The 14,282-nt window shown below is 30.4% G+C and overlaps 1 protein-coding gene across 9 annotated transcripts in view; it reads right to left on the bottom strand.

Annotated features, from left to right (window-relative positions):
* Positions 1-14,282, bottom strand: part of LOC143076721 (protein MON2 homolog) — a 293,055-nt gene that overhangs the window by 246,263 nt on the left and 32,510 nt on the right. For 6 of the 9 annotated variants that reach the window (XR_012978768.1, XM_076252581.1, XM_076252612.1 and 3 more), the window contains exon 19: positions 13,162-13,185. The exons of the other annotated variants lie outside the window; for them this stretch is intronic. Coding sequence is in view for 5 of the 6 variants with exons in the window: in XM_076252581.1 (XP_076108696.1) it covers positions 13,162-13,185 (24 nt within the window). In the remaining variant the exon portion in view is untranslated. The remainder of the gene's footprint in view (positions 1-13,161; positions 13,186-14,282) is intronic. 9 annotated transcript variants of the gene reach the window in all.

Here is a 14,282-nt window from a genome sequence, read left to right as displayed (position 1 = left end):
TTTCAATTGACATGAAATCGGTGAAAAAAAAATTTATTAAACAAATATTAAACAATAGAGAAAGGGAATGCATCAACAAGTAACACTGCTCTTTTTTCAGTTTTATTCTCAATTGTATTGCTAAACAGTAATTACCAGTTACATAAATGTGAAGATACACAATCAGGCCCCAGAGTACACAGAAACTCAATTAAATAAGTTATAATCCTCTTATTTATTTCTCCAAATAGAAACCATTAATTTTATTAACAATTATTCAGTAAAACGAATTTAACCAAGCATAGAGAATTATAAGTTGGAACATGTACCACTCCATACTAAGAACCTCAGATGGCTTATTTCATATGCTCAATACAGCACAATTAAATAACAGCTAATTTGGAGAAGTTGAATTCTCAAATAATTTGAAGACAAACCAATCCTTAATGAAACACACTACTAACATCTCTTTTCTGAACTCTTTAAAATGAGAGTGATTAATCATTAAATAAATTATACTCTTAAAATATGCTGCCTACCTTACAGAATACAAATTATAATTTTATTTGATTGAAACAAAAGTTTTTCTTAAGACAAAATCATATATTTCGAGATGGAAAAATCTGCAGTTTGAATGCTGGAATGTTTTAATTATGATAAAAATATCTGTAAAGCTAATAAATTTTTAAGATAATTTACATAATATACCTGCTGATAAAGGACAGTCTTAGGTTATAACCATAGGCAGAACCAGGGGGATCACTTGGGACCAGGGCCCCCCCCTTTCATGAGGAAAATTTGGTTGATTATATAGGGAACCATGACTGGAGGGCCCCCTCCTTAGGTCAGACAGCGGGCAACCACCACCACCCCCACCCCCCCTTTTATGAAAAGTGCTGGATCCTCCACTGATAACTACACTGTTTTTAGTTCAGATCTAGATCTTGTGTCTGATATTTTTGGAGAAGAGCATCAATTTATAAACTTAACACTGTTTTTCTGCATTGATATTGCAGTTGAAGTAAGGATATCAGTTTTTTCTGATCATCACACAAGATCATGACTCTTGCTGTACAGTTTATCATATTGCAGCTAACCCGAACATTTGATTTAATGATTGGTGTCTACTTAAATTCAAGCAGCAAATAAACCATGCATATTCAGGAGGATGACATGAAAATGTTCAATTTATTCAAATATTGTCTAGGCTCAGGGTGATTAAGGCATAATGCTCCTACATATTGTATAAATGCATGTCTATTGTTAAATACCAAATGTTGAATTTTATATGCTGGAAGTATATTCCTACTTTTAAAATCTGAACTAAAAATCTATAAATCATCAAAATTAAAAAGGCCCCTGTCTACATGTAAAAATAAAGAAAAGATTTATTGGAACAATCTTGAATAATCATGAGGATGGAAAAAGAGATAACAGTATACAATTATACATATGCCTTCCACAACATGTAAAAATGTTTTATTAAGGCGGCGGCTGACTGGCCAATTAAATACTGGAAATATATGATACTGGCTGTACATTTTGAAAGATTTAAAGGAATTTGAAAGAAAATACCACTGTTGTTTCAGCATCAGAAGTATCGTCTTGGAAACAAGCTCTGTCTTTATTCTCTTGAACTTGTGCTTCATTGGGTTATGAAGAATCAATTTTCAAATAAAAGTAATTTCTTTATGCCAATAAGATTGCTAATAGTCAATGAAATATACACCTAATGTAATTCTTTCCGGAGCAAATTGAATTTTAGTTCTTTCTATTTAACCTTTTAAGGACAAAGTCATTTTTCTTTTTAACCAGATAACAACACTTGGGACAAACAACTACATACACCAAATATCAATCTGTCATTGGAATGAATGGTACACTGACTTTGTTCTTCCAAATCATTGGACTTACCTAAATTTGGCAAACTGAATTTAGACAGTAGATAAAAAATGGCATGGTTTTTACATGATGTTCTTTAAGATATCTGATATCACATATCGCACATTCTAAATGATTTTTACATTGCTTAATATGGCATGAAACACAGATTGAAACCTAAAAATTAAATTAAAAAAGGTAGAGTAAAAATCATCGCTATTTTGTGCATTTTTCCTCTGATCTTTTTTTGTGATAACTTTTCATAGCATGCTACTCGCTTGAGATGGAAAATTATCGCTAGAAGCTAAGGAGGTATATGGTGTTCAACCAGGTAATGAAATTGACAACGTCGTCATAGGTAAAATAGCCATAAACAGATTATCATTGGTCATCTCAACTCAATTGCTTTTCTCGCTTTAGTCGTACTGGCTCAAGCAAGAAAATCAATCTTGTTGAGATGATCAACGATAATCTATAATTATGGTAACAGCATGTACCTTAACAACTACATAATTACTTGTTATCATGATACAAACCGAGGAGGATCTAACAAGAGGAAAAGTGAACATATATTTGAATACAATTAGGATTCTTTGGATAGCATTGAGTTCCAATTAATTACTTCAAACAGTGTAAAGATCTCCTATGTACTAAGTGAAATTTGTTAAATTTACTATTGAATATTGTTCCGAGTAGAGATTTGGTAAATTTACTATTGAATATTGTTCTGAGTAGAGATTTGGTAAATTTACTATTGAATATTGTTCCGAGTGGAGATTTGATAAATTTACTATGGAGTATTATTCTGAGTAGAGATTTGGTAAATTTACAATTGAGTATTATTTTGAGTCGAGATTCCGTAAATTTACTATTGAGTATTATTCTGAGTAGAGATTTATTAAATTTACTATTGAGTATTGTTCTGAGTAGAGAATTGGTAAATTTTGCAGCGTTCTGAGAAGAGAATTGTTAAATTTTCCAGTGTTCTGAGAAGAGATTTGTTAAATTTTGCAGTGTTCTGAGAAGAGATTTGGTATATTTTCCAGTGTTTTGAGAAGAGATTTGGGAAATTTTCCAGTGTTCTGAGAAGAGATTTGTTAAATTTTGCAGTGTTCTGAGAAGAGATTTGGTAAATTTTCCAGTGTTTTGAGAAGAGATTTGGTATATTTTCCAGTGTTTTGAGAAGAGATTTGGGAAATTTTCCAGTGTTCTGAGAAGAGATTTGGTAAATTTTGCAACGTTCTGAGAAGAGATTTGGTAAATTTTGCAGTGTTTTGAGAAGAGATTTGGTAAATTTTGCAGTGTTCTGAGAAGAGATTTGGTAAATTTTGCAGTGTTTTGAGAAGAGATTTGGTAAATTTTCCAGTGTTCTGAGAAGAGATTTGGTCAATTGACAAGTTTTCTGATTAGATAAATTCAAATACTGGTAGTGTTTTGAGTAGAGTTTTGGTCAATCTATTGTGTTTCTTAGTAAACATTTGGTTTATTCACTAGTGTTCTGATGAAATATTAGTCAATTTACTTGAGTTGCGACCTTGCAGGTCTGTTTTCTGAATAGACATTTGGTCAATTTACTTGTGTTTTTATTAGATATGCGTCAATTTACTTGTGTTTTTATTAGATATGCGTCAATTTACTAGTGTTTTGAGTAGACATTTGGTCAATTAACTTGTGTACTGACTAGAAATTGGTCAAGTATTCTGAGTAGACATTTGGTCAATTTACTTGTGTACTGACTAGAATTGGTCAAGTTTTTTGAGTTGATATTTGGTCAATTTACTAGTGAGAATCACACTTTCATACAGGTTTAAGCTGAACATTCAATGTACTGAAATATAGAAGCTGAGTATATAAACTACTTTACAGACAGAATTTCCAATGCATGTAGGAGGGAAGAAATAGAAATACTTTCCTTACACAACACATATTATATTACGCATTGTCTAGAGAATCTCTGTTTCCATTTTCAGGAGAATTTAATCGTCAACCAAAATAAACTTTCAGAAAAAAAATCAGAATATAGAAATATATAAAGTTCACCTAATAAAATATCCTACCTTTATTATCCAACATAAAATTAGAGTTGGTATAAAATGTTGAGAATTATATTAAAGTTGATCTTTACATACCCAGAAAAACACTATAAACAGAATTGCATGACAGTCTTATCTATAAAAAAAATCTCACAAAGGTAGAATTTCCTAACAGTCGTGTATAAACATGTGTATTAAACATTTAATATTAGGTACATTTAATCCAGACCTGCATTTCTTATGACTAAAATTGATTGTTTAAGTCATGAACAATTTAGTATACTTATGATCAATTTCAGTTGTCAGTTTTTTTGGTAAATTGCAGTCCTGAATGTTCATTTCAACGGCTTTAAATCTATTACAAATCAGAACTTAATAACATTATCTACTAGCAGAATTTGATATACCCATATCTGTTTTTAAGAGAATCAAGGACTGAAATAAATTTTTAGTAGGATCTTGAGTCATGATTATTACTAAAATTATACTCAGTTTGAAACTGAAAGATGAAGGACATTCTTCGAAAGCAAAGATAATAATTGCTTAGCTGAGCGTAGCTGGATACTACAGCAGAGGTCCCACCCTGAACAGTTGGGGCAAAAAAGGACACTATATTCGCACTTGATACAGGATGACATAAATATCAAGGCTAAATTTAATATTAATTAATAGTAACTTTTAAAAATGAATTGACAGCTAATCACCTCAAGACAATACATAATTTCTTTCATACAATATTTACAAGCAGTGTAAGGAAGGTAATCCAATATACACATTATTGTACTTTAAATGAGTTTGGATTACCTCCCTTACACTCCTTTAAAATTGTCCATTTAAACCAGCAAACCCTTGTTTTTCCCCTTTTTTGCCCCCAATTCCTAGATGGTTCGAGCCATAACCCCCAAAGTCAATCCTAACATTGCTTTTGTAGTATAGAAACTTGTGGTATAATTTCAGAGAGATTCGTACACTTAAACACAAGTTATTGTCTGGAAACTACAAAAATGCTTATTTGGGCCCCTTTTTTTGTCCCTTATTCTTTATCTGTTATGATCATAGTCCCCAAAATCAGTCCTGACCTTCCTTTTGTGGTTATAAACCTTGTGTTTAAATTTCAAGGATTTCTATTTACTTAATCTAAAGTTATTGTCCGGAAACCATCTGTCTTCCAACAACGACGACTACGATGATGACGACAACGTGATACGTACCAAATACAACTGCAATTTTTGCTGTCGCATGAAAAGCTTAAAATATGTCATCTCAAAGAAAGGGCATGCAATAACTTTCTAAACTTACATCAGTTTACACTTACAAAGTTTAAATAAGCCTTTCACTGACATTTAAAAATAGTAACTATTACATTATCGCCGATCACCCTACTGTTCAAGCTTGTTATCCTAAGTTTCATACAAATATTCACAAAAATCTTACATCATAAAAAAATCAGTGAAGTCTACTAGGTCCTTATTGGTTCCTTAATTCTTCTTTAAGGTTAATATTACAGGCCTCATATTATATGAGTCACTTCAGTATCTCACTATAAAAGATACATGATGTTGTACCTCATTGGATGCACTCTGATGCAGACATATCAATATTATTTTGTTATATAATTCAAAATGACATCATAAGTTTGTTGAGTTTGTATACTAAAAGGCAATCTTATTAATTCTATGAGATAAAAATGAAAACAAAAACCGAACAAATTGCTTCCCACTGGTATATAAAATGTATATCAGTAAAAATTTGAAAATTTCACAGGAAATTGATAGAACAGTTTTTGCCAATTAATTCTGTGTTTCCTGATATCTATCAAACTATCTGGTCTTTTTTCCTGACCAACTTCCATTTGTAACAAAAGGTTTCTCACATTAAACCTATTTTATATACATAAGTATATATATAAATAAATCAAATGAGCCTACACCTTCAAGCGGTACAAGTTGGAAGAGTTTAATCAGAATGGATACGGAAGTATGCTGCGGTTGTCTTAAAACCTTATTAATCCAAAATTTATGAAGACAAACATCCTAGTTATGGCAAGGAAATCCTATCTTATATATACTCAAAAATTCAGATATTAGATGAGCTTATCAAATATGAATGGAAAAAAAAGTCATTTATATACATTGTATTACATAAAAAAACATTAAAAAAATATATTTGAAAATTGTAGGAAGACATTTTTAAATGTAAAATGAGCATTCAAACATTCTAGATTTATGAGATAGACTTTTCTCCTAAACAAGAGTGCACACGCTGAAATGTCTCGCCTTCTAAACTAATCATTGATATTATGTTGATAGTCCTAAGTATAAAGCTAAGCTTAATTACAACTGTCACATAAACTTAACATTAACCAAGATAACTAAACAAAGACCAATGAACCTTGAAAATGAGGTCAAGGTCAGATGAACCATGCCAGGCAGATATGTACAGCCAACAATGCTTCTATACAACATATTATATAGTTGACCCATTACTTATAGTTTAAGAAAAATAGACCAAAACGCAAAAACTTAACACTGTGCAATGAACCGTGAAAATGAGGTCACGGTCAAATTAAACCTGCATGACTGACGTAAAATATTTCCATATACCAAATATAGTTGACCTATGGCATATAGTATTAGATAAAAAGACCAAAACTCAAAAACTTAACTTTGACCACTGAACCATGAAAATGAGGTCAAGATCACATGACATCTATCCGCTAGACATGTACACCTTACAATCATTCCATACAACAAATATAGTAGACCTATTGCATATAGTATGAGAAAAACAGACCAAAACACAAAAATTTAACTATAACCACTGAACCATGAAAATGAGGTCAAGGTCAGATGACATCTGCCAGTTGGACATGTACACCTTACAGTCCTTCCATACACCGAATATACTAGCCCTACTGCTTATAGTATCTTAAATATGGACTTGACCACCAAAACTTAACCTTGTTCACTGATCCATGAAATGAGGTCAAGGTCAAGTGAAAACTGTCTGACAGACATGAGGACCTTGCAAGGTACGCACATATCAAATATAGTTATCCTATTACTTATAATAAGAGAGAATTCAACATTACAAAAAATTTGAACTTTTTTTTCAAGTGGTCACTGAACCATGAAAATGAGGTCAAGGACATTGGACATGTGACTGACGGAAACTTCGTACCATGAAGCATCTATATACAAAGTATGAAGCATCCAGGTCTTCCACCTTCTAAAATATAAAGCTTTTAAGAAGTGAGCTAACGCCGCCGCCGCCGGATCACTATCCCTATGTCGAGCTTGCAGACTCGACAATAGACTTAACTTAACCCTTAATTGGTCACTTTACATAATGTTAGATGAACTTTTTGCTTGAGGTTAAATGTGAAAATCTTGTCTATCCTTGGTCACTTAATTGGCAGGGAAATGTCCAGCTATGGCTTTCTAATTTCATGACAAAAAAGTCTAATCAATCTAATAGCAAACATCAGGAACAAAGAAATAATTCAGGGTGGCTATACAACTCAATTCTCTTCCTTCAATTGTCTAAACTGCCCCAAGAGAGCAAGGAAGCTGTTATAGCCTTGTCCAGACAACTTGATGATCTCTACCTCAAGGCCTCCACCATGAATTGTTAAAAACCTTACACATCAACTATGTCAGATGTAACTACAATTATGTTCTACTTGTCAGAAATATTTTCCTTCACACTGTTTGCTTGAATTGAGTGTAATTGATTTTGAATCAGTCTGTCCCTTTATTCTTCCCATGGTTTCTCTACTTAGTCTTTAATACCAACAGATCCAACCATACAAAACAGATATTTTATGACAGTGTAAATGAAAACACTCTGTGGTCAGGTTAGCATCATTAATTTGTCTACTTGGTGTCTAAACCAAGTTTGCAATAAAAAATTACTTAAACCCAAAACTGTGTACAATGTCAACATCAAGAATTGTCCAAATGACATAATGCACATTCTTAATGTTAAATTGACAAAAAAACAGAACTTAGTAAAGAAAATTGCATACATCCAGTGTGCATTTTTGATTTACTGTCATGAAGAATCTCAAAACCAATTATTTAAAAGTAAAGAATGTATTAGAACCAAAACAACTAACCATACAGGACCTAAAATTGAAAAAGGTTTAGTTGCTAAGGACTTTGGTAATTTCATGTACATTTTCAGTTGCAACAAAGCTATTTTGAAGAGTTTGAGTGTTATAGAGTGAAATATAATTAAGGCATAGTTTTGTTTCATACTATTTGCTAATTTGACTTGTATTCTTACATGTAGGACAGTTTATCATTTCGCATTCAAACTTGTATAATAAGCTCCGAATTACCCCTACACAAAATTTTCCACATCACAGTATTTTAATTAAATTATTTCAAATGTGACAGACAGCACATTAGTATCTTGTGAAAAATAGAACCTTGAGGAAAATTTAACATCAGTCTAAGTTTGATACCTATCGATAATATATTTATAATTACTATTTTTGTAAATGCAACCGATAATATATTTATAATTACTATTTTTGTAAATGCAACCGATAATATATTTATAATTACTATTTTTGTAAATGCAACCGATAATATATTTATAATTACTATTTTTGTAAATGCAACCGATAATATATTTATAATTACTATTTTTGTAAATGCAACCGATAATATATTTATAATTACTATTTTTGTAAATGCAACTATGTCCATTTAATGACAGTGACTTGTAAATGTTGCAGAAGCAAGATCATCGTGTCCTGATTCTATAAAACAGACAGAATTTATCTACACAGGGAAAGTTCTTGTGCACAGTCGAATAGTTCTATATATCTACAACACTACAACATAAGATTTCAAGTGTTACAGACAATAGCACTCCGTCTGATGTGTCAACTTGTTCAACCACTTGTACGATTCCATTTCCTCGCCAATAATTACTTTAGTAATGAAATCGTAATGTTGTTTTCATACCTCATTCTTCTCGGTTATAAACAACATATACAAACATAGAACTTTAGTTAATAAAGTGGTTCTACTTAAAATGGGCAATCCTGTTGGAACTGTCACACAAGAATACCATATGATGGCTTCCTGATTATATAACAAAAATTAGGAGATGTAATTAAGAATGGGTCAATATTCTACAATTCAAATTTTATTTGTTTATTTACGAACTCTTTATACTTATTATAACCAAAATATCTGCTAACAATTCAGTTTTCAATGTTTTGTTAAATTAAATGTCAAGAAATATTTTAGTATTCTAGACTTTAATTAAGAATTGAATGTTGATTTTGTACATTCTAAGCCATATGAATGCAAATGATTTAGCCCATTTCAAATGAAGAGTAGAAGCCCTACTTAATTAAAATGTGCAATGTTGTTTGTGATCTTAGTTGTTTGAAACTTACAAAATCTTTTTTTTTTTATTTCATATTAATAGTTAGAATGTATTGATGCAATATATAAACAAAATAAATAGATTAGTTTTTTCCCGTTGTTTACCATTTATCAAAATGTTTGCACTAGTGATTTAAAATGGGTACCAGATTTCACAAGATAGGAGAGTTTGTCACAATACAATGTGGAACATCTTCTTACATCTATTATTTTTTAGCCATAAGTTCAGACAAACTGAAAATATTAATTTTATTATATCTTTTCAAATGAAATACAATTTTTTTTTTATATACGCGTCTGACGTATATACAAAATTTAGTCCTGGTATCTATGATGAGTTTATTTTCATTAGATAATGTTCATTGTCATTCACATCAATGTGAAAACTACAACCTTTTACACTTTAAGTACCATGAACAAATTTATAAGATAGAATATTATCATGTTCTCATACAAATAGATGCATTACCAGAAATTTAGATTTAAAACCAATAACTAGATAGCTTTTAAAATTTGACATTTTAGAAATGAAAAAGACTTGTTTTTGAAAGTATTATGTAACTTTAAATTTTAACGCAATATCAAACATTAAGTTAATTTTGACTGAGTTATGGGACACATTATTGGAATAAATTGTAAAACTTTAGAACATGTGTATTATCAATTTCCATTAAAAAATAATGCATTTTAAGGATTGCTTTGTTTTAAAGAGTATCTAACAAAAGTGTATAAAAGTTAAACAGTGCACTTTTATCATTAAATTGTCAGCAATTTAAAGAAATCATTCTGAAGGTTGGTAAATTAATTTATATTAGTCTAAAACTGTACCATCAATAACAACTGTATTAATGTATCTGTTCTATAAAACTGCTTTCTCCTAACGTACTAACCCAGTTGTCCTTGAAAATAGTCATTCTGTGAGACATTTAAGCAAAGCAATTCACACTAGTTCAACTGCTATACATAGATATTCTAATGACATCAATATTTCCTGTGCCAACTGTTTTAAATTGTACAATTATTCCTGACTGTATAGTACCTAAAGGTCTTGGATTTATAACTTTCAAACTGTTAACCCAGAGACAAAAAATTTATTTGGGCAGTAGACAGCCATAGGTGACTGGCTCTGAATTTAAAGTGATAATATGGCTGAAAAAAACAACAATCCCTTTCTTATAAATATAATACATATCTCTAACTAGAGGCTCTAAAGAGCCTGTGTCACTCACCTTGGTCTTTGTGAATATTAAACAAAGGACACAGATGGATTCATGACAAAATTGTGTTTTGGTGATGGTGATGTGTTTGTAGATCTTACTTTACTGAACATTCTTGCTGCTTACAATTATCTCTATCTATAATGAACTTGGCCCAGTAGTAACAGTGGAAAATGTTAGTAAAAATTTACAAATTTTATGAAAATTGTTAAAAATTGACTATAAAGGGCAATTACTCCTTAGGGGGTCAATTGACCATTTTGGTCATGTTGACTTACCGATATTTTTAGGTCTTACTTTGCTGTACATTATTGCTGTTTACAGTTTATCTCTATTTATAATAATATTCAAAATAATAACCAAAAACGGCAAACTTTCCTTAAAATTACCAATTCAGGGGTAGCAACATCACAATGGGTTGTCCTATTGATCTAAAAATTTCAGGGCAGATAGATTTTGACCTGATAAACAATTTTACCCCGTGTCAGATTAGCTCTAAATGCTTTGGTTTTTGAGATATAAGCCAAAAACTGCATTTTATCCCTATGTTGCAGCCATCTTGGTTGGTTGGCCGGTCACTGGACACATTTTTTAAACTACATACCCCAATAATGATTGTGGCCAAGTTTGGTTCAATTTGGCCCAGCAGTTTCAGAGGAGAAGATTTTTGTAAAAGTTAATGACGACGGACACCAAGTGATGAGAAAAGCTCACTTGGTCCTTTGGGCCAGGTGAGCTAAAAATGTGTTCTGTATATTTTGCTATCATGTAAAATAACATGTCTTTCTTCAAATTCATATATTAACATATTGATTTTCCTTTAAAAATCCCTAAACCAATTTAACATTCACTGTCACCAGATCTCTGAATAATTATAGAATACAATTAGAGCAAAGCCATACTAATTCTCTATGTAACCAGTTTCAGCGATACAATTATAAACATAGGTTTTCTGTACCTGAAATAATATATAACTCTGTTTGTCTATATTTGTGTGGGACAACACTAAGACAAAATGAGTTTCAACTAGCATAGCATATATATACAATGTATAAGTACTGTGAAATTATTATTACTTATGAGATATATTTTTTTTTGCATGGTTCAGAAATTAACAAATTCAGACATCTTTTTACATATCTGGAGTTTATATCACTCGTGTTAATTTTTCAGTCCTACTCTTAAACACAGCACAGTGCATTCATCTTTCAGCTAAAGTTGGAGTTAATATAAGTCTGCATAACTCATTCTTAAATGGCTTGGTTTAAAGAAGATAAAAGACCAATGATTGACCTACTTTTCATCAGATGATCTCTAAATTCTAATTACTTATTTTCTTCTTACTACTGATTCATTTTAAATTTTATGACAAGAATTCATGAAACTTATTGAGTGTTGCTTCTGATTTAGAGACAATATCTAATTTACAACTGTAGCTTCTTGTAGTAATGCTAGCACATGTTGACCCTGTTTTCAACAATATAAGTCATTTTTATTTTACTTATTTAAATTAGCCCCTCCATTAGACAGATGGGTTCATTATACCAGTCTGTGATGAAATTAGTTATAGGTTCTTAGACCAAAGAGCACAATTTGAAAGCACTGATTGGTTGATACTTATTTTGTCATCCAATAAAATAAATTTTATTTATACATTCCTTAAATACGTCACAATAACTCCCAATTATATTGCTAATTTTTGTATTTTTCCTTTCCTTTTTTTTTTTTGTGATAATTTTTCACATCATGCTACTTGAGATACAAAATTATTGTCATAAACTAAGGCACATGTGCCATTGTCAAAGTAAACATCAACGACATCATACGTAAAATAATGATAAACAAATTTTGAATTGTCTTTCAAACAGGAGGATGTTTCTCTGCCGCATCTATTTTAGCTATTTTAACAAGCTCTGAAGCTAATTTTCAAATGGTTCAAATTAAACTCATTAAGCGAAGATAAATCCAACAATAGTTTCACAGTATATTTAGATTATAAATAGAATTCACATTCACAGCTACAATAGTGCAATTTGGTTGTAATTAATATAATATTGGGTGAAGCTGGAAAATATAATGATATGGCTTAACTTGGTGAATTTCAGATAACAGAAGGAGGCAAGCTATTGACTGAGCTAAAGTCATTTGTTATCTATCAACAATTTAAGACTGAAATGCCTGATTTGAAATTTTTGTCCAGTAATCAAAGTTAAGCCATAGTAAATTATTTAAGAAAATATCAATTAAGATATAAAAAAAGATTAACTGAAAAAAGACATGAGAAAAAGGCAGTTTCACAACAATGTTTAATTGCAAATACACATGTAATAGAATAGTAAAATTCTTTCAAAACAAATAAAATTGTGAAATTTTACAACCAATTACACTTAATAGAATATGCACATGTAAAGAAAGATATATTCCTCAAACAATTGTTACAATTTCCATTTATAAAAAGGGTATAAAGAAGATTTAAGAAAAATTACATTCAAACATCAAAGCCAAACATCTAAAAATCTTTGAAAAAAATGTCTATGCTGAACAGCAGATCAATACCCATAAGGGCACTAAATAACATATTTTTTATCTGTATTCCTTTTATAAAATTGTTTTGAGGAATGTTTATCTTATTAGCATTAAACCTACTATATCCCAGGCAAAGTAAAATCCCTGAACAGAAAAAGATAAAAAGTATTATAATTTAAAAATACATGAAAAACTTGAGAATTTTTACTCAATCAAACCAATTTAGAAAAGAAATAAACAAGAGACTAACCAATAAACCAAAATTCTTCATAATTCAAATTTAAATTTACATCAATTACTTATTTTTGGTTTATTATAACCAAATCACATAATTTCTGCAAAAAAAAATTCAACTATATATTTAACTATTTGTACTGTAAAATAAGTGGACTTTTAAATAACATTTCTTTGTAATTTCTTCCCGATGATGTTATGACAGATAGCGGTAAGATATTTTGTGAGATCATAACTTCTGACATATACAATTACAATAAACGCCAATTAGACCTTACCACTGTCAGTGTCAGAAGGAATAATTGTCATAAGGTTAATCAATATTTATGGTACAAGTTAATTAACGAGAAAATGCACGCTTTAATTATTACTCTTTTACCCCATTAACACCAACATATTTATGTTTTTTGTAATTCTAAAATACAATTTAATTTCTTACAGGGATTGAATTCTTTACATGACAAATGGCTGAAATTAAATAGTAAAAACACTTATTCCCTCTTTCTATTGGAATATATTATTCATACATGCATTCGTTGGTCCTGGCATATTTCTATTTTTTGAAACAAGATAACTGAAATTGTTAGTTTTATCAATTTTTTGTGGAACATAATCATTTTCAAAAATTTTTTAAGATGTCAGTATTAGGGATATAGTATACTGGGCAGCCCTCTTGTCATGGCTTTTTTTGTACCTTAGCTTCCATTTGGCAATACAAATACAATATTTGTACTCATCCTGATTTTCATGTGAAGATCATTATAAACCTTTATGTTTCATTTTTTAAAGATTTCCTTAATATTTAACTTTTTGAAGCTGTAGTTTAGAAAATGAAGCACCTAAATAACTTCCTATTTCTCGTTACCAATCTCACATATGGTGATTGGTTAATAAATGAAGACTAAGTCAATAAACAACATTAACTTTTCTTATAACAAAAAAATCCAATACCTTTAAACAAACTGAAAGTAATCAAAACAATTCATGTACTCAGCTGTAAATAAATC

This window comes from Mytilus galloprovincialis, chromosome 1 (assembly GCF_965363235.1).
Source record: "Mytilus galloprovincialis chromosome 1, xbMytGall1.hap1.1, whole genome shotgun sequence".
NCBI lineage: Eukaryota > Metazoa > Mollusca > Bivalvia > Mytilida > Mytilidae > Mytilus > Mytilus galloprovincialis.
Note: the sequence above shows the minus strand (reverse complement) of the source record. Positions and strands in the feature narration are given on the sequence as shown.